Here is a 20,670-nt window from a genome sequence, read left to right as displayed (position 1 = left end):
CCCCTATTTACAACTAATCCCCTGAGAGAGCATCTTAAAAGAAAGCCATCACTATTTTTTGTGGCAACACGTTTTACAGATTCTTTGCCTACTGTTACAAAACATTTGGCCTCAAGATAAAATGGGAATTTATTTTATTATGTAACTATATACAACAAAGAAGAACAAACATATCATTTACATTCACTTCTAGGCAGGCGGTATTTTTCATAGATTAAAAAGCACAACAAAATTGACTCTTGTTTGACTACGTCCGATCTGCTGATGGAAACATTTTAACTTAATTCCCAGAATCAACTGCCTTTAGTTGGTGGAACAGTGTGCTCTGATGTGACAGTAGCAACAAAATCTTATATTTTCTTTAAACACCCCCCTCCCAAAAGAAGTCAAGTGTCCTGAAGAATTATGTACAAAAAAAATCACAATATATAACATGTATGAAAAGTTCCATGTTGCACCCGTGTATAAAGTGTCTCTGTGCATTTTTGCCTTCCTGCATTGCCACAAATTCAACATCCCAAATGAGCCTCCATCAGCTGGGCTTTGCCCTCTTAACCTGATGGGCATCCAGTTTGGGTTCCCCCCACCCCATCCCTCCTCTTTTTTCTCCATGTCCAAATCCTATAGAGCCAGACTTTCTGCTTGCTTTCTCCTTGGAATTTCATGTTCCTGGTTACTGCGCACCTGCAGAAAACAGGAGAGAAATGAATGAAACCATTTGAAGACAAACCATTCAGGATTTTGGCTACAGCCAAAACTTTCTCACAGTTACAAAGAAGCAGGCAGGGGTCAACCCTCTTCTGCCAAAACTTGCCAAGAAAACAGGCACGATTGAATGGAAGAAAAAAAAATACAGGCTGTCCTTAATTTATGACCACAATTGGGAGCAAAATTTCCATTGCAGAGAAAGGCTGCTGTTAAATTGGGTCCGATTTTATTACCTTTCTTGCTACGGTTGTTAAGAAAATCACTGCAGTTGTGAATTACACAACCGTTAAGCAAATACTGCTTCCCCCACTGATTTGGCTCTTTAGGAGCTGGCTAGGAAGCTTGCAAATGCTGATCACGTGACCCCCACAGGGGTAGGCAACCTTGGCGCTTTTATGACTCGTGGACTTCAACTCCCAGAATTCCTGAGCCAGCCATGCTGAGGGGAAAGGAGAGGTTTCCAAGCTGAGCCATGCTGGCTCAGGAATTCTGGGAGTTGAAGTCCACGAGTCATAAAAGAGCCAAAGTTGCCTACCCCTGCCCCAGGATGCTGCAATCGTTGTAAATACGAGCTGTCGTAAATACATGCCGAAGTTTGATCGCGTGACCATGGGGATGCTGCAACAGTCATAAGTGCGAAGATCCATCCTAAATCATTTTTTTTCAGTGCTGGTGTAAATTTCAAAGGGCCATTAAATGAATGGTTGTAAGTCGAGGACTACACGTAATGCTGCATTCAGTGCTCATCTCAAAAAAATATTCAGACTGTATCTCTGTGTGGAAGACCTAATATTTCCCATTTGTTTCTTACCATCTGTTTGCCCAACTTGCTGTTCCTCTTCTCTTCCCTCTTCCTCATTCAGTTCTTCGTCATCTTCATCTTTGGAAAAAAGGGAGGGGGAAATAATTTAGATCCACATTCCAGAAAGCCTTATGTGCTCTATAACAGAGCTATAGAGCTGTCTCTTAAGAATAGAATAGAATAGAATAGAATAGAATAGAATAGAATAGAATAGAATAGAATAGAATAGAATAGAATAGAATAGAATAGAATAAAATAGACAGAGTTGGAAGGGACCTTGGAGGTCTTCTAGTCCAACTCCCTGCTCAGGTCCTATACCATTTCAGACAAATGGTTGTCTAATCTCTTCTTAAAAACTTCCAGTGTTGGAGCATTCACAGATTCTGGAGACAAGTTGTTCCACTGATTAATTGTCCTGTCAGGAAATTTCTCCTTAGTTCTAGGTTGCTTCTCTCCTTGGTTAGTTTCCATCCGTTGCTTCTTGTCCTGCCTTCAGGTGCTCTGGAGAACAGCTTGACTCCCTCTTCTTTGAGGCAACCCCTGAGAAACTGGAATACTGCTATCCTGTCCCCCCTCGTCCTTCTCTTCATTAAACTACTAGACATACCCAATTCCAGCAACCGTTCCTTATATGTTTTAGCCTCCAGTCCCCTGATCATCTTTATTCTTCTTCTCTGGACTCTTTCTAGAGTCTCAACATCTTTTTCACATCCTGGTGACCAAAACTGGATGCAGTATTCCAAGTGTGGCCTTATCAAGGGATTGTAAAGTGGTATTAACACTTCATGTGATCTTGATTCTATCCCTCTGTTAATGCAGTCCAGCACTGTGTTGGCCTTTCTGGCAACTGCAGCACACTGCTGGCTCATATTTAAGTGATTTCCACTAGGACTTCGAGATCTCTCTGACAGTTACTACTATTGAGCAAGATACCCCCTATACTATACCTTTCCATTTGGTTTTTCTTGCCTAAATATAGAACTTTACTTTTTTCACCATTGAATTTCATTTTATTAGATAGTGCCTCGGTATCTATAAGTATCTCAGATGCTTATGAAGTTCTTGGGAATCTTTATTTCTAACTCTACCGGGATCTGTTCGCTTTGTACCCCTTGCCACACAAAAGTTTTGTTAAGTTTGCTTATGCACTAGAATATTAGAAAGCCCCACTTTTGTCATGGAAATCAGCAGGCATTAGCCCCAAGACAAGTACAGAAGGAAGTTTTTAAAAAATACCTCAGTATTGAAAAGCTGAAGAATGTTCTCGTAATATTTACTATTTGCCGAACATTTATCTGGATTTGGCATTCATCCCCATAATAATCTAATGTCAATAGTTGATGAAATATATTTGGCATTCAGGATGCTACGTATTATTTGTCGATATGCAAAAATAATAACCTGATGCACAATGCTGTTTGCTGCAGTGATTTCCATATTATTATTATTTTCTTTTATGGCCCTATAATCCCTTGCTCCAGAGTGGGGTTGGGGGCTGAGTGTTCACCGGCTAGATGCCTTTCCTGATACCTATGCAGAGTTGGCAGCAGTTATTTTCTCTTTGCACTCACAAAAAAGATATTGAGAGTTTAGAAAAAATGCAGAGAAGAGCAACTAAGATGATCCAAGGCCTGGAGGCTAAAACATACAAAGAATGGCTGCTGGACTTGGGTTTGGCTAGTCTAAAGAAAAGAAGAAATAGGAGAGACATGATAGCAGTATTCCAGTATTTGAGGGGCTGCTTTTGTTCACCAAAGCACCAGAGTTGGAAACTGATCAAAGAGAGAAGCAACCTGGAATTAAGGAGAAACTTCCTAACAGTGAGGACAATCAACCAGTGGAACAGCTTGCCTCCAGAAATCGTGGGCACTCCATCACTGGAGATCTTTAAGAAAAGACTAGTCACTAGACAATCATCTGTCTGAGATGGGTAGGTTGTCCTGCTTAAGCGGGGGGTGGGGCTGGACTAGAAGACCTCCAAGGTCCCTTCCAGCTCTATTCTATTCTATCTGTCACTGCCTAGGATTGAACTCTCAACCTTCCAAATGGGAGGCAAGCGTTTTCATCTTTGACCACCGTGCTGCTTGATTTCCATATTAATTATTACACCTTATATTTTCCTTGGTCTGAACAACATAATGTTTAAGAATTGTCTTTTACCCCCCCCCCCCGACTGATGCAATATTGATTTCTCCATCAAGAGGAATGTATCTGAGAAATCAGAAGACTTAGACGAGCCATGTTGCGTTCAGAGAGATTAGCAATATAAATTTCAGGTTACACTTCTTCCATCCCGAAAGGGCACTTCTGGATTATCATACCTGCCTCAAAGTTGATGCTTCTCAAGGCTTCTGTGATGCTTTCCAAATCTACGGCAAAGTAGTCCATGTTTTCAAAGCCTGCCTCAACTTTCTCCAGCTGACCACCTTTCGATGCATCCACGATTCTGGAACGCAGATGAGAAAGGATGTTGTCTTTTATCCTGCTGTTAGACAATCTGCTGTAGGTTTTGGGCTGTCATTCAAACAAATGGTGTGATACTGTATTATAGGCCTTTCTACCATTATGGGATTCGGCCCAAAGATTTATGAAGGATGGCCGGCAATATTTTAGATGAATAAAATAAACAAAAGAAATGGAATGAAAGAAAGAGGGGCTGACTGACTAACCTTTCCCCCTTTTATAAATACAGGTAGTCCTCAATGTACGACCACAATTGAGCCCAAAATTTGTGTTGTTAAGTGACGTAGTTGTTAAGTGACTTTTGCCCCATTTTATGACCTTTTAGCCACAGTGAATCATTGCAGTTGTTAAGTTAGTAAGAAGGTTGTTAAGTGAATCTGACTTCCCCGTTAACTTTGCTTGTCAGAAGGTCACAAAATGGACACTGCAACCATCGTAAATGTGAACCAGTTGCCAAGCATTTGAATTTTGACCATGTGGCCCTGGGGATGCTGCAACGGTCCTGTGAAAAATGGTCATGTCACTTTTTTTCAGTGCTCTTGGAACTTTGAACGGTCACTAAATGAACTGTTTTAAGTCGAGGACTATCTGTAACTGTGTTAACTTTTCTTTGGGTCTTTCTTCCCTCCATTTTCATTCTCCCCAAGGCTCCACACATAAATGTTCCATCGTACACCAAATAGGTTTCAATTAGCTGATGGCATATTTTTCAGGAAAAGGAATTAAGTTGCCCCCAACTTTCTGTTAACAGGAGCATTGCAACTAAACAGTTAAGCTAACAAACTAGTCCATCTACTAATCAACTTTAATATAATTCAAATGTCACAGTGTTTACTTAACCATACAGTGCCCTTCCTGATTGGATCCTCTTTGAACGTACAGTATTTACTTAGGATTTTACAGTTCGTTTTCAAAAATGGGAGTTTAAAAATATATTTTCAGGACTTACGTTTTAATAAGCTGCTTGGCAGTCTGGAATGAGAAAGAGAAAGGTTAACAAGTGAATGAAAAATGTTTTGTTTAAAATTGGTAAAATCAACTTGAGTCTCCCAGAAATTATTGATTGGTTGATTGCCCTGTTAAAATTTTGAGTAAGAAGACTGATTTGAAGGCACACACACAAAAAAATATTGAAGTGTAATTGTACAGTTGCAAAGTGTCATAATTAGAAATCTTTTTTTTTATATTTCCAGTTTAGGGTTACTCTAATTGCAATGAAAAGCAAAGATCACAATTCACAAATTAAACCGATAACACTGAAACCTTTATTTTAGAGCAGGGGAGTGCAGGTTTGGCAACTTTAAGACCTGTGGACTTCAACTCCCAGAATTCCCAGCCAGTCATGCTGGCAGGGGAATTCTGGGAGTTGAAGTCCACAAGTCTTAAATTTGCCAAGGTTGAACACCCCTCTTTTAAGGTTCAAAGTAATTTTACATTCAAATCCCTTCTTATTTTATCTCCATGCCAACTCTTCAGGCAGATTCAGATGAGTGATGGTAAGTAGCACCACTAAGATCAACTGGCCAGTTTCCTGGCTGATCCATGATATGTATCTCCTAGTCCAGGGGTAGGCAACCTTGGCTCTTTTATGACTCATGGACTTCAACTCCCAGAATTCCTGAGCTAGCACGACTGGCTCAGGAATTCTGGGAGTTGAAGTCCACGAGTCTTAAAAGAGCCAAGGTTGCCTACCCCTGCTCTAGACCAGAGGTGGGGAGCATGGCTGGCTCAGGAATTCTGGGAGTTGAAGTCCACGAGTCATAAAAGAGCCAAGGTTGCCTACCCCTGTCCTAGTCAGATCTCCAGTTCTGGCTATCTTGGTCTGGGAATTAGGGAATTGAACATCTACACAGCTGTAGATAAAGGAATCTTGAATGTGTAGCATTTTTCCTCACCATGAGAAAAGCTGCTCCTCCTTCTTCCTCCATAGACTGAATGGCAGTCTCGACCAGCTTGGAGGACTGCTCCAGTTGATCTTTATACTCTTGGATGAGGTTCTGCATGAACCCAACTTTGTCCTCTTGTTCCTTGGAGATACGCTGCAGAAGGTCTGTCCTCTTCTCCTCAAGGACAGCAATGAGAGCTTCAAATTTCTCACACAGAGACTGCTTAGCCAACCGACTATTCTCCTGTGACAGAGAGAGAAGAATAAAAGAAGAAGTCGAGCTGGTTCCTCCTGAACAAATCTCACGCATGAAGCAACCATCTGAGAGATGCCAGTGCTTGATTTGTTAAGGGGAGCATTGCAGCTCTAAGAAATCTTGATCCCCAGCTGGTTCCAGTTGGCAAATATATTCAGCAGAAGGTTTTGCAGAGGAGAGCATATCAATCTTCACAGACTATTTTCTTTCACTGAAAAAAATAACTTACGACTGGTCCTCACAGTTATGAATGTTGTGGCTTCCCCACAGTCACATGATCAAAATTTGGGCCCTTGGCAACCAGCATATGTTTACAACCGTTGGCCGATGGTGATTGCTATTTGCGACCATTCCAGCCAGCTTTCACCAAACAAAATCAACGGTTGAAGCCACATTTGCTTAATGACTGCATGGTTCACTTAACTCAGGGGTAGGCAACCTTGGCTCTTTTATGACTCGTGGACTTCAACTCCCAGAATTCCTGAGCCAGCCACGCTGAGGGGAAAGGGAGAGGTTTCCAAGCTGAGCCATGCTGGCTCAGGAATTCTGGGAGTTGAAGTCCATGAGTCATAAAAGAGCCAAGGTTGCCTATCCCTGACTTAACTGAATTGATTTGCTTAACAGCAGAATGGATTGTAAAATTGTGTGCGACTCACAACACCTTAGCAATGGAAATTCTGGTCCCGATTGTGGTTGTAAATGGAGGACTGCCTCCCATGTATAGATTGCAATCACCATATTTCCCAACTCAGAATGATTGGGGTTACACCCTACATCAGACATGTCAAACACAAGGCCCGGGGGCTGGATGCGGCCTGCGAAGTGGTTTCATGTGGCCCGCGAAGCCATCCTGGAAACAGTGAGGGAACGGCCCCCGCTGCCTTGGCCCTGGCCCAGGCCGGCCGGGAGCCAATGTACAACTTTGTGGTGGCCATCTATGCTGAAACACATTCAGTCTTAGCTCCACAAGGCTGTCTAGAAACAGTGAGGGAGCAGCCCCTGCTGTGTCGGCCCCGCCCCCTGGGTGCATGCTGGGGAGGGGTCACCCTTTGTGAGGAATGAAGAAATGGACCATGTTTTGGTGCTTGCCCCAGTTCCACCCCCTCCTGCTAGAGACCCTCAGATCTGTCCCACTCCTGCCCAGGCCCCCACAGGCACCTTTGACGTCAATGATGTAAGCTGGCCATGCCCACCCAGTAGGCCACACTCACCCTGGCCACACATATACACCCGAGGGCAACCGCAATGCTGATGCGGCCCTCAATGAAATTGAGTTTGACACCCCTGCCCTACATAATAGTCTCTGTAGGTGCATGGCAGCAGAGGAAAGACCAAACAAGGATCTCCTGACTTGCACTCCGTACTCTAACCCCAGATTCCTCATCATTGGGATTTTAGGTTTCTAGGTGGACGGACGGCTCTTTCGTCTAAATCAGTGGTTCTCAACCTTTTTAATGCCGCGACCCCCAACCGATCGTAAGTCGAGGACTACTCAACCGGTCGTTAAGTCAAGGACTACTCAACTGGTGCAGCACCGTTTGCAGAATGGGACTTTTGGCGGGCTCAGCAGGGCAGAGACAGCCTGGACAATTCCTATTGGCTTTTGAAAGCCAATAGAATTAGACTCTATTCAAGAGAGTCTATTCTATAGGCTTTCAAAAGCCAATAGAATAAAAAGGAGTAGCTCAGCTAAGGAAAAGGGGGGAAAAATGGCGGACTGCGTTGTTTGGTGACCCCCGTGAAATGGTTGTTCGACCCCAAATGGGGTCCCGACCCACAGGTTGAGAACCGCTGGTCTAAATAAACCCCTGCCTAGATTTGGAAACAGGGAGAAGAAAGCCAGTGGGCTCCCTTCCCTTCTCTTCTCTGGCAGCCCTTGTCTGATCAACCATCGCTCTGGATTGGATTTCTCTTCCGCTACTCAGATTTCTGAAGGCTCAGCCATTTGTCGTGCTCCTCACCTCTGTCGTTTTGCACAAGTCCTCCAGCTGGCTGATGATTGTCTGCACCCTGTCATTCCCTGCTACTAACATGGAGATGCAGTTGGTTAGCTCAGTCTGTAAGAGAAAATAATAAAAATAAATTGACCGTCTAAGCTCCCTTTTCTGAATCAAGGGGTGCGCTGAGGTTGTACTTGGCCAATTGTGAGAACAACAAATGGAAAATCCAGCGAAAGAAATATTTGTGAGAAATGCTACGACTTAAGACCACAGTACAGTTATTGTCAAGACTGATTGTTTTTGTTTTTGGTTCCCTTTTGATCGTATTAGATTATAGGGACTTTTTTTTTTTTTTTTTAGAAAAATCTTGGATCATTTTTCTGGGGCTTTGAAAGATTGAGGGAAGTTTAAGGAAGGGCTGACCTCAATTAACTGATTAAGTCTAGAGCCAGATTATAAATCCTTCTCCAGCAAAGTCAGTTGGCTTTGGATTGGCATAGTATTTTTAGCCCCATGGCAGAAATGTGTTTCTAGGATGCTGACATCCATACACATTTTGGATGCCAAAGCCAACAACCCTTTTGCACCAGCTGGCTGAACACTGCATCTGCTAGGGACTCAAAAATGTTGTTTGAAACAGGTTGTCTCATGGCCAGCCTGGGTAAACTCGTGTCTTTTGGCTGAGCCAGACTTGACGCCGGGAAAATCCGGGCTCAAATTGGCTCAACTGCGCAGATTTGATCTGGGTTGGTTTCACAAAGTGCGAAATCTGTTTTTCCTTTCGCTCTTTTGGGGTGAGAGGCATAAGCCTTCATCACAAACTCTGAATGACAACTTGAAAGTTCCATGCATGGACCCACATTCAAATGTTCTCCCAAATCAATGGGAAAAGAGGAATGGGAGATATATATGGTTACAGCCATCTGGAATTCTTGGTGCCTATATATGCAGAGGTTTAGAAAAATGAGAAAAACGGATATGGAGTCTTTGTCATTCTGCAATTTGATTTTATATATGGACAAAGACTCCATATCCGCTTTTCTCATTTTTCTAAACCTCTGCAGTGCCCCGTGTGAAGGAAAATATGGGCACCAAGAATTCCAGATGGCTGTGACCATAGCTGAGTCTGCAGAAAATGGAGGGGTGGTGGGTCTGTTTAATCTCTGGGGAAAGCAATGGGTTAACTACTGTATGGGTGTTCAGAGAAAGAGCACCGCTTCTATTGCAGCTGCTTTCTGGGGGAATGAAAGTCCTCCCAACGGGGTCCTCTGCCACCTTTCGACTCTTGTGGCTCCAAATATATCCTGCTGATGATCGCTTGTCAACTGCAGTCGTCTATGTGTCCATATCAGCTGCATTAGGGTCAGAAGCTATTCCTGAAAGACGCAGTGTGACATGTCCAGAGGTCTCTGATTCACCTCGTAGTCCAAATGGGAGATGGACCTTCTGGCCCAAGACTTCCTCTGCATACCACTGGACCTGAACCCCTCTAAGGTGAAGAAATGCAATCCTTTTTTTTTTTTTTTTCTTTGCCTCTGGACATATGGTCAAGTTGCAGGCATAAAGTAGGAGGATATTCACTTCCATAGAGGCTGCTAAGCAATATCCCAGGAAGTCTGGAGACTGTTTAGAATTATGTCAGGGAGGTCTTTCTGTTGGTGCATATCCAAAAAGAGTACATACACCATGGAAAGATTTTGCAGGCCCTGAGTAATACAAGTGCACACTTAAAAACAATTGCTATCGTTTAAATAGAAAACGGAGAGGCAATGTGGCACAGTGGTTAAGGCACCCGGTAGAAATCAGGAGAATAGGAGTTCTAGTCCTGTCTTAGGAACAAAGCCAGCTGGGTGACCATGGGCCAGTCCCTTTCTCTCAGCCCTGGGAAAGAAGCAATGGCAAGCCACTTCTGCAAAACCTTACCAAGAAAACTGCAGGGACTTTGCCAGGCAGACCTCGAGAATCAAAATGATTGAATGGAAGGGGGAAAAAAAAACAGAATTATTGATCATGTCCTCTTAATAGAGATGAAAGGACCTGTTTGTTTTCCTGTGCTGTTATGGAGCAGTGAGCAGGTTTGCTCACCAGCAGGCTGGTGGATCCTGCCATGACCTAGGGGAGCAATTTTAAATAACCTGGTCCTTTAGCAGGAATTCCTTAGAAGGTGCTTGCATTAGGAAAGGGGCAGTTGGAGACCAAAAGCCTGAAATCTACTAGTACATGAAGACAGATGCTCTAAAGCAGTGGTTCTCAACCTGTGGGTCGGGACCCCATTTGGGGTCAAACGACCATTTCACGGGGGTCGCCAAACAATGCAGTCCGCCATTTTTTTTCCCTTTTCCTTAGCTGTGCTACTCCCTTTTATTCTATTGGCTTTTGAAAGCCAATAGAGTAGACTCTCTTGAATAGAATCTAATTCTATTGGCTTTCAAAAGCCAATAGGAATTGTCCAGGCTGTCTCTGCCCTGTTGAGCCCACCAAAAGTCCCATTCTGCAAACGGTGCTGCACCAGTTGAGTAGTCCCCGACTTACAACCGGTTGAGTCAGTCCTCGACTTACGATCGGTTGGGGGTCACGGCATTAAAAAGGTTGAGAACCACTGCTCTAAAGGTTGGACTTGACAGGATAGGAGCCAGCAATTCTCAGGCCAGAGACAATTGTTACGTAAACATTGGGATGATGTCTCCAACTCTTAGAATGGGGAAAAAAATGATAACTGATTTGAAAAGCCAGAAGGTAAAGGCTTAGTATGCAAACTCCGAAACAGATGCATGATTTCTGACTGCTAGACCAGGCATGTCTTCTACGTATATTTGATGTCTGTCTGCTCTCCAGTAAAGCAATTTATCTAGCTGTATCTTTGAAACCTCTGCTGTGAGCCAGTTCTGAAATTTGGGCATCAAAATCCCCAAAGTGGGCAGATAAAAATGTCCTGATAAAACATGATAAGGCATCTTTTGAACATGCAGGTAACACTAAGGATGGCGTTTACATTATGATGCTCTGTCTGCCATCTTGCAATGTTCAAGCCTCCCTGACTCAGTGTTGGCAGATGATCATGAATATCAGGCTTGGCTCATACCTTTTGTCCCTGAAAGACACTTTGAAGAGGTGCCACTTCACAGTCTTTGTGTGCTCCAAAGACTTTGCACATAGAACAGGTAGGAACCTCACAGGTCAAGCAATAGATGTTGATCTTTTCATCTTCATGTTCCTTGCACATGGGGTTGTTTCCCTTCTTGAGCGGACGGCTGTTGGAGATGGGAAGGAAACGAAGAGTCCAGATAAGAATGTCTGCATAGTTAATGTCACCTGGGCTAGCAAGATGGGCAGCATATAAACTTAACAAATAAATGTTTGAGTAGAAGTGGGGAAACAGGTTGAAATTCATACTCGGCCCCAAAAACTCTCTAGGTAATATTGAGACCGTCACTGTGCCTTTTTCATTTGACATTTCATGATGACTATGTCCTACTATTTACTGCCACTGATCTGCATGTTTGAAACTATAAACTTGCTTTGTTTTTTGTTTTACTTTATGTAAAATGCAGGAATTGCATGGCCTGTGGTTAATGTAAATATGGCAAAATATGGTAAAAATAGAGTTTAAATAAACACTCTATCTCACATGGGTGTGTAAAACATGGATGAAGACAGAGGATCAGGTTGGTTTTATGGATTATTCAAATGCCTAATTATGATGCCCTTGCAAGAGTAGGGGCAATCTGGTGAAATGCATGTCAGGAATTATTTTCAATAGAAGAAAATATAGGGTTGAATATGGTCCTCGGTGATCTCTGAACTTGGTTGTTTGCTTGCAGAAGTTCCTTGCCTACTGGCTGGGAAATTCTGGGAGTTAAAGCCCACCCATCTTAAAGTTGTCAAGGGTGAGAAACACTGCTATAGACCTATTGTGATTCCGTGCCAGCCTGTGCTCCGAACAGCTGAGTCTGAGGAATCTGAGGAGGAGGTGGAAGAGGCATTTGAAGGGCCATCAGGGGCAGAGGGAGGCTCTGATGAATTACAGGACTCACGGTTTGATGCAGAGCCTGGGCCCTCCAGTCGTGTTCCTGATGAAGGTCAGCTGTGTGAGGAGAATGAGTCAGACTCGGAGGACGCACACCTGATGGACATGCTAATTGATGCACGCACATGTCATCAATTAGCGAGAGTAAATCAGCAGCAGTCAATACGGCAACTCCAGGGTAAAAGGAGAAGGCACGGAGAGGCAACGCCTTGGGACTGCTGTATAAAAAGAGGAGGTGTGGGCGGTGCTGGTTGCTGAAGGCAACCGTTTGCAAAGTACTTCTTTGGATCCTGGTCTGTTCGTCTTGCTTGTGACTACTCTTCTGTTTGCATCGTGTTTCCTGTGGGCTATTTCCTTCATTTGGTTTGAGTTTTGCTGCTTGTGTTTTGGACTATTTGGCAGGTTTGTCACCCATATTAAAAGGGGTTTGTTTTGCTTTAAAGTCTCCAGCCTATTTTATCAACAGGGGTTTGGTCCTTGTGCCTTTAACGAGGACGGCTAGAGACTGGGATAGAACAAGACCCAAAGCATGCTGGCTGGTAAATTCTGGGAGCTGAGGTCCATGCATTTTAAAGTAAACACCAGCACTGATGATGTTACCTAGCTGGGTAATGAAATGTCTCCAGGCAAACAACCAAGCTTAGAGAGTACCAAGAACTTCATAGAAGTGGTTTTCCTAGTGAATGGGGCCCTTTGTCTATTAAAGAGGGAGGGATTGAAGAGCCATTAGGCTTGCTTGCTTCACGTTCTATCAATCTCTAGGGCAGTGGTTCTCAACCTGTGGGTCGGGACCCCATTTGGGGTCGAACAACCATTTCACGGGGGTCGCCAAACAACGCAGTCCGCCATTTTTCCCCCCTTTTCCTTAGCTGTGCTACTCCCTTTTATTCTATTGGCTTTTGAAAGCCAATAGAATAGACTCTCTTGAATAGAGTCTAGTTCTATTGGCTGTCAAAAGCCAATAGGAATTGTCCAGGCTGTCTCTGCCCTGCTGAGCCCGCCAAAAGTCCCATTCTGCAAACGGTGCTGCACCAGTTGAATAGTCCTCGACTTACGACCGGTTGAGTAGTCCTCGACTTACGACCGGTTGGGGGTCGCGGCATTAAAAAGGTTGAGAACAACTGCTCTAGGGATTGGCCCCAGAAATATTCCTCACGAAGGGCAAGTATTTCCCAGTTACTTTCTTCTCATTTAATTTTTCCTCTCACACAGTAGAAATTAAATACTAGATTTAGTAAATCAAGTTGAAATTGTGGTCTGCTTGCTGATCCTTCCTTTGCACAGTACAGTGTAGATAGCCTTCTGTCTAATATTAACCTCCCTGTGAAGTTATGTTTAGATCTTACTTCCACTTCTGTCCAAGTGGAGCCATTTATTTTGAGAACAGGTTTCCTTCCTTTGGAGGAGGATTTATGATAACGCCCCCCACCCCCCACCCCAAAGTATCAGCAGCACAGCACTTCTGCGCCTATATTCGGAGCCCTTGCTAATCCACCCAAATTTCTTGACCCTTCATGGACACGGACTAGTCAGTTGGTAGCACTTTCCTCTATAGGTTTTTTTTAAACAAACAGCATGATAATTGCGTTTGCTATCGTGATTTAAAGCAGCACTAATTCCTAGTTCTACACACGGTGGGTGTGAGACTGAATGTGTATAAAGAAAAGAATGAATGAAAGTAACCTAGATCGGACCCAAGGTCCATGTAGGTGCTGTTCTGAAAAGTGTCATAACCTTCAGCCTGGATTTTTAAATTGGATTAAGCTGCCGTGTTAAGATAGGTTATATTTTATGGATTTATTGCTTTTTGCACTTTCAGTCTACTGTAAATTTCTTGTCAATCCAATTAATCTACTGCAGATTTCTTCTTGACATGAGTGAGGCAGGCCCCAAGGATGAATCCCAGTTATGATGGCCAGTTTTTCAGTTCTACAGAGACTCTCCTTCCTTCAACTACAAAATCTGAGCTGCAAAAATTCAGAGGACCACTATAGAACAAACATAATTGGAGTCTTCAACATTCCTTTGCTGCCTTCAGAGTGGTTGTCTGGATTGTTGTGGTCCAGATATGGTAGCTTCCTTTAGTGCTGGGAAGGATGGAAGGAAAGAAAGAGGATACCAGCAGCAAGATATCAGCTGTGGAAGCCGAAGACCACAAGTGAAGGTTCAATTAAACTAATTGATTGCTATATTCGATGCAGAAAAATTTTCTCAACTAACCATCAGCATCTGCTTAGAGTTAGATAAGGGTCACTGGCACTCAAGGAGGATAGGACTCAGTTCGCTTGTGGCTACATAAGGATTCTAGGCTGATCCCTCTTTTCATCCCACCCCCCCAAGGTCCTGCCACTCCTTCTCCCATTCAAGGTGAATGGACTTAATTACAGGTAGTTCTTGACTTACGACCACAATTGGGACCAGAATTGCTGTTGTTAAGCGAGGCAGTTGTAAAAAGAGTCAAGCCCAATTTTACGACTTTTTTCCCATGGCTGTTAAGCAAATCATTGCAATTGTTAAGTGAATCACATGGTCATCAAGCAAATCCATCTCCCCCCCTCACCCTGTCCTTGATTTTGCTTGTCAGAAACCAATTGGGAAGATTGAAAATGGCGATCCGCGAACCGATGGTGCAACCATCCTAAATACATGCCGGTTACCAAGTGCCTGAATTTTGATCACGATTGTGGGGATGTTGTGCCAGTCATTAGTGTGTAAGTCATTTTTTTCCAATACCGTTGAATGGTTGTAAGTCAAGGGCCACTTTACAGAGCTGGAGAAAATCTATGTGGTTGGTAAAAGTTACAATAACAATAACTTAATGGTGCTTTGTGATTCATCCACCTTTCTTTAGCTCAGGGGTAGGCAACCTTGGTTCTTTTATGACTTGTGGACTTCAACTCCCAGAATTCCTGAGCCAGCATGGCTCAGCTTGGAAACCTCTCCCTTTCCCCTCAGCATGGCTGGCTCAGGAATTCTGGGAGTTGAAGTCCACGAGTCATAAAAGAGCCAAGGTCGCCTACCCCTGCTTTAGCTGAAGCTCCTGTCTGGAAATAATTGTTAAGAAATTATTGGAAGATACTAAAGACATGATTGCTTTTAAGGGATAATTTCCTTTTCCAAGGTGGTAATAAAGTGGGATTCATACCAACCTTGAATATTCCTGTTTATAGATATCAATGATATTCTCCACCAGCAGATTCCTCTGGAGACCATAGACTCCATGGCGGTCCAGGATGACTTCATGTCGGCAAGAGGGACACCGGAACCGTCCTCCTGATATGGTAGTTCCTCGGCTTGTTTGCCAGTATGGATTTGCGGCCTAGAAATGCCATCAATCGTGTTAATCCAAAAGTCAGTGATTTCCCCAAATTAAACTACACACTTTTCCTCCCAAATCTCGTACCCTTCAGAAATAATGTACTTCAGCTCCTATCAATCCTATTCATTTCAAACTCAGGAAGGATCCAGGTGGGGAAAGCTTCAAAAATTCAAAATAATCTGATTTCTTCCCTTCCTCCCCCTCCCCCTTTAAAATTATTCGCAGTTGTCCTTTTGATAAAACAGAACATCTCTCATCATGCTTTGCTCATAAAATGGACACTGTCACTGGAACACTAGCCACTGCCAATCAATGAGGTAACTGTTTCAACTGTAATCTATTTTGGGCACAAATTGCAGTGACACTATTTGTCAGATCTGGGCATTGGCTGGGAGAACTCAATTTCAATTTGTTAAATTATTTAATCTAATCTGGTTTCATTACTTTATGCGCCCATTTTATGTGAAATATTATGCACCTGAGCCCTAGAAAATACATAAGGTGAAGCCCCAAATAAGTATTCAAAAAAAATTATTACCGTTTGAAGCTAGATAGAGTTTATTCCTTATTTATTTAACTAAAACATAAGAATAAGACTTGCTGATCTATCTCAGTTCTTGAAGGACTCAAGTCCATCCACGGCTGAATGAATGCTCATGAAGTCACCCAAGAAAATGTGGTTATCCTGAATTATTGATTTTCTTGTACATCTTTCCTAGGTCTTTTATTAGATGTTAAACATGGAAGAATCATGTCCATTGTCTTTATGGGTTACATGATGAATAATATGAATTGCCAAAATAAGGCAAATTGTTCATAAGAGCATAAGCAATGGCCCATCTAGTCCAGCAGTCTGTTCTCAGGGGACAACCAACTACACAAAGAAGTCTCCCAGTTGATGGCCTTCAGAAGCAGTCACACCTCTATTGAGACTAATAGCTGCTGACCCCCATGACTTCCATGAACTGGTCCAACCCTTTCTTGAAGCCAACCAAATTCATGTACTAATATATTTTTGTAGATGCAAATATGAAAAAAAACACTATATTTTGAAGAGGATCTATCCCAAAATAATGCTTAGTAGGTATGCTTGGTGAGCATGGGATATTGACTGGTTTGTTGGGAAACAGGACATTAACCCCGAAAAATGGAGAATGGAATAGATGAAGACATGTATAATTATACAGGTTCTAGAATGTATCCTCCCTTGTTGCAGAACCCATTTGTCCTGGATATACTAATTATAGGATCAATCCATTTCCCCCTTAATTTGTGTAATCCTAGATGCTTTCAATATGTTTTATGGCAATGGGTTTCTTATGTTATATGAAGAAATAATTGGAGAGACAGGACATTGGAACAAGCAGATATCAACTGGCTGAAAAAGGAAGCTTCATGTGGTCCATTGTCCACCTAATCTTATGCAGATTCGGTAGTGTTAGGCAATCTTCTGTAGCAATGGGATTGCTTGTTTGGACATAGAATTCACACATGAATGACAGTAACTTTCAGCTTCCATGTTGCTAATGGTATTGCCAATGGTTTGGTCATGGTTTTGAGGGGAATGTAATTGCAATACAGAGAAATACTGCATTAGTTTCTAAAAATTTTATATTGGCCACTGGTCACCTGAGCCTTACAACATCGGTTGAGAGAGAATGACTGGCCCAAGGTGATGCAGCTGGCTTTCATACCTAAAGAGGAACTAGAATTCATTGACACCTAGTTTCTAATCTAGTACCTTAACTACTAGGCCAAACTGACTCTCAAAGAGGGAACTTTATGACCTGGTCCATTTTTATTTTGGGATTGGCAATTATCAGATTCCTTTGAACCCATGCTATGAATCAACCTCATTGGTACCAAAATAACCCTCCTTAGATGTAATGGAATATTGTTTCCAAGAATTTCCAATCAGCATGCCTCGTGTTGATTTAGGATTCTGGGATTGAAGTCCCAACACACCTGGAGGGTCTTAACTTGTAAATACTGGCAAAAATGTATTCAGTAAACCATCATTAAATAAAAAATAATTCTCCTTCCCTTAAGGATATTGATTCCACATTTTTAAAAAATAAATAAAACAAAGCCACACATGCATTTATTCCATGTCTTAATATACCCATTTTTTTTTTACAAAATAGAAATGATACATATGTAAGAAGTCATTGACTGAGAAGGAAATAAAGCCACTTCCTCCAGTCAAGTGCCCTACAGATGTGTTGTGACTACAGCTCCTGTTGACCATGCCAACACATCTGAGGATCTTCAGGATGAGAGAACACTTAAAAACAACCCATTGTTTCACCAGGCGGGTATCTCTCTCCTCTCCCTCTTTGCTTGTAAGCCAATGAGATATTTGGGAAACCAAATTCAGATTCTCCTCAGCTTCTTGGCTGTGTCTCTGCCCTTACGTTTTGTGTTGCCTTGGAGGTATGACAATAACAATCAACAAGTCAGGAAGGCAATGTCAGAAGTAGAACAGGCCCCCAGAGGACCAGAGCTGAGCTCTTATCAGCCGCTACTTAGCCAAAGCCATTTGAAGATGTGAACATTATCTGAGGAATGATTCCAAGGAGGTCTCCAACACTTGAAAGTGGAGATAGAGATGGATTTTAGTGGATAATGCATGCCATTTCTAAGGCACTAGACTGAGCCTTAAAAAAGCACCATATCGCCATATCAAAAACATATAACAGCTAGGCTAGGAGAATTTCATCACATTTAACAGAAGCACAAATGCAAGTTTGCTATATTTATATCCTTGCTATTTTCTCATTAAAAGTTGCAGAGAGATGGCTAATGGATCTTTCAAATGTAGCAGAGATCGTTACACGTTCACTTTCTGCCATTTTATTCTTTTTCAGATGATAGAAATGCATTTCCCTAGATTCTCTACTTAAAATCTGATCCATGTCCAGATGAAAGATGAAAGATTCCTAACTAGAGAGAATTTTTCTAATCTTGAAGATGCCCTAGATGACTGAAAGCTAAGCAAGCACATAGTCTACTTGTTATATTTGTATTTCAACTGCAAGACTCATTGTATTAATTCTATTCTATTCTATTCCATTCCATATTTTCTATTCTATTCTATTCTATTCTATTCTATTCTATTCTATTCTATTCTATTCTCAGATAATCAGCTAAATCTCAAAATCTTCCTATATAACTACTGAGTAAACACATACAAAATTGGCTGAATGGATGCATACTGACCTGAAAAATGTCATTAGCACATTTCCTACAGAGGTTATGCTGGCAAGGTAGGATCACCACAGGCTTGGAGAACATCTCTAGACAAATAGGGCAGATCAGCTGTTTTTCCAGATTCTCCATAGGATTATTGTCCTGGAAGATGCTCGACTGATAATCCATTGTTCAATTCAGCACTTACAAATTATATCCTTAGATTCCGGACTTGCTCGACAAAAAATTCTTCTGGGAAACAAGCTCAAGTTTTAGAACTGAGCCTTGCTGGGTTGACTTTCAAACTAAGTCACCGGGTTTTCTGCAGTTTGTCTGCCTCTTGTCTATTTATAATTTATCTGGGAGTCACATGTGTTTGGCTGGCAGAGTAATTTGAGAAGAGGGTCGTGTTTCCAACACACTGTCACATGAAAGGAGGGATGTGCAGTTGTCCCTCTAGTTGGACTCCTGTAAACAAGGCAAAGGGACAATATGTTCAAAAGCTGGGAAGCAGACTTCCAGAGATGTTGTATTATTTATCTCTTTTGCCTCCCCTGTGTCTTTTCCGACAAAGAAATTAGAGCTGTGTTTGTGTAAACTGGTCACCCTTTCCAGGGAACTAAACAAACAACATGGACCTTCCCACTCATTAAACTAGGGGTTAAGCTCAAACCACTCAACAACTTTGTTTGCTATTGCCAGGCCTGGTTCCAAGGAATGACTTAACATAGCCATGTTGCTCAGCATCCCTAGTTGCACTCATCTAATTCTCCTTTTTTCAACCTTCCCAGGTAGACCAGACAGGAAACATGACCAGATGAGCTAATTCTATTTCATTTATTTTATCGTAAGGCTACATTAACAGGAGTTTGCAAGTCCCTACAGGTACCGTGTTTCCCCGAAAATAAGACCCAGCTGGAAAATAAGCCCTAGCATGATTTTTCAGGATGCTCGTAATATAAGCCCCACCCCAAAAATAAGCCCCAATTAAGATAATCAGCCAGACGGAGGCATTTAGTACCGAATTTCCCTGAATATAAGCCCTAACTGGAAAATAAGCCCTAATGCGTCTTTTGGAGCAAAAATTAATATAAGATCCGGTCTTATTTTCAGGGAAACACGATAGTCCTCGACTTACAACAGTTCATTTAGTGACTGTTCGAAGTTACAACAGCACTGAAAAAAGGGACTTTTGACTACTTTTCACACTTACAACTGCTGCAGCATCCCCATGGTGATCAAAATTCCGATGCTTGGCAGCTGATTCATATTTATGACAGTTGCAGTATCCCAGAGTCATGTGATCACCTTTTTCAATCTTCTGACAAGCAAAGTCAATGGGGAAGTCAGATTCACTTAAGAACCGTGTTACTAATTGAATAACTGCAATGATTTACTTAACAACTGGAGCAAGAAAGGTCGTAAAATGGGTCAAAATTCACTTAACAATTTTTTTCACTTAGCGACAGAAATTTGGGGTTCAGTGATGGTCGGAAGTCGAGGACTGCCTCCAGTACAAATCTCTCGCCGTCTCTTTTACAGCCTGAGAAGACAGGGAACTTCCTGGGTCTCTTTCTCCGCCCATCTCGCAGCTGCAGGCTATGTTGTCTCTCACCTGACCATTTGGTGGACGGTGCCTCTTCTCCTTATCTCCAGAGGACATTCTAAGCTCCCATTACAGTTTTTTGTAATTGCATATTGAAGCTGTGATGCTTAAGTTCAGAATATTACTACTGTTGTGAATTTAGAAGAGCAAATTGTTAGAAGGTGGGAAATCCTTAAAATAACCATTACATTCTCATTAGTTTAAAGCCACCATCCTGGCTTCCACTGATCATTTCCAATATTTATTTATTTATAAATAAACAAGCCCTGGGCAGCTTACAACAACAACAACAACAGTAATAAAGTTGGAAGGGACCTTGGAGGTCATCTAGTCCAGCCCCTGCTCAGGTAGGAAACCCTGTACCATTTCAGACAAATGGCTGTCCAGGATCTTCTTAAAAACTTCCAGGGTTGGAGCATCCACAGCTTCTGGAGGCAGGTTGTTCCACTGGTTAGTTGTTCACACTGTTAGGAAA

General features: G+C 42.3%; 1 protein-coding gene across 2 annotated transcripts; it reads right to left on the bottom strand.

Annotated features, from left to right (window-relative positions):
• Nucleotides 1-117: 117 nt before the first annotated feature.
• TRIM63 (tripartite motif containing 63) lies at nucleotides 118-18,927 on the bottom strand. Of its 2 annotated transcripts, none has more exons than XM_039357269.1 (9): nucleotides 18,620-18,927; nucleotides 15,231-15,400; nucleotides 11,137-11,305; nucleotides 8,076-8,171; nucleotides 5,869-6,102; nucleotides 4,923-4,945; nucleotides 3,832-3,956; nucleotides 1,520-1,588; nucleotides 118-684 (listed from the first exon to the last, which is right to left on the bottom strand). In XM_039357269.1, exons 1-9 carry the CDS (start codon nucleotides 18,776-18,778, stop codon nucleotides 674-676), a joined length of 1,056 nt encoding a protein of 351 aa, XP_039213203.1. In that variant the 5' UTR covers nucleotides 18,779-18,927; the 3' UTR covers nucleotides 118-673. The 2 variants fall into 2 exon arrangements, with proteins under 2 accessions (XP_039213203.1, XP_039213204.1); XM_039357270.1 differs by having other exon boundaries at nucleotides 3,836-3,956.
• Between the last annotated feature and the right edge of the window lie 1,743 nt (nucleotides 18,928-20,670).

This window comes from Crotalus tigris, unplaced genomic scaffold (assembly GCF_016545835.1).
Source record: "Crotalus tigris isolate CLP2741 ecotype Arizona unplaced genomic scaffold, ASM1654583v1 scf7180000018884.865410, whole genome shotgun sequence".
Classification (NCBI taxonomy): domain Eukaryota; kingdom Metazoa; phylum Chordata; class Lepidosauria; order Squamata; family Viperidae; genus Crotalus; species Crotalus tigris.
The sequence above is the reverse complement of the archived record's forward strand: the minus strand, read 5'-3'. Positions and strand labels throughout refer to the sequence as shown.

Excerpts from the sequence above, each read along its gene's own strand:
- TRIM63 (XM_039357269.1), bottom strand. The coding sequence starts at position 18,778 with ATGGATTATCAGTCGAGCATCTTCCAGGACAATAATCCTATGGAGAAT. Across the intron at positions 6,103-8,075 it reads ACTTGTGCAAAACGACAGAG|GAGAATAGTCGGTTGGCTAA; the intron begins GTGAGGAGCACG and ends TCTCTGTCACAG. Across the intron at positions 4,946-5,868 it reads GAGGAGCAGCTTTTCTCATG|ACTGCCAAGCAGCTTATTAA; the intron begins GTGAGGAAAAAT and ends TTCTCATTCCAG.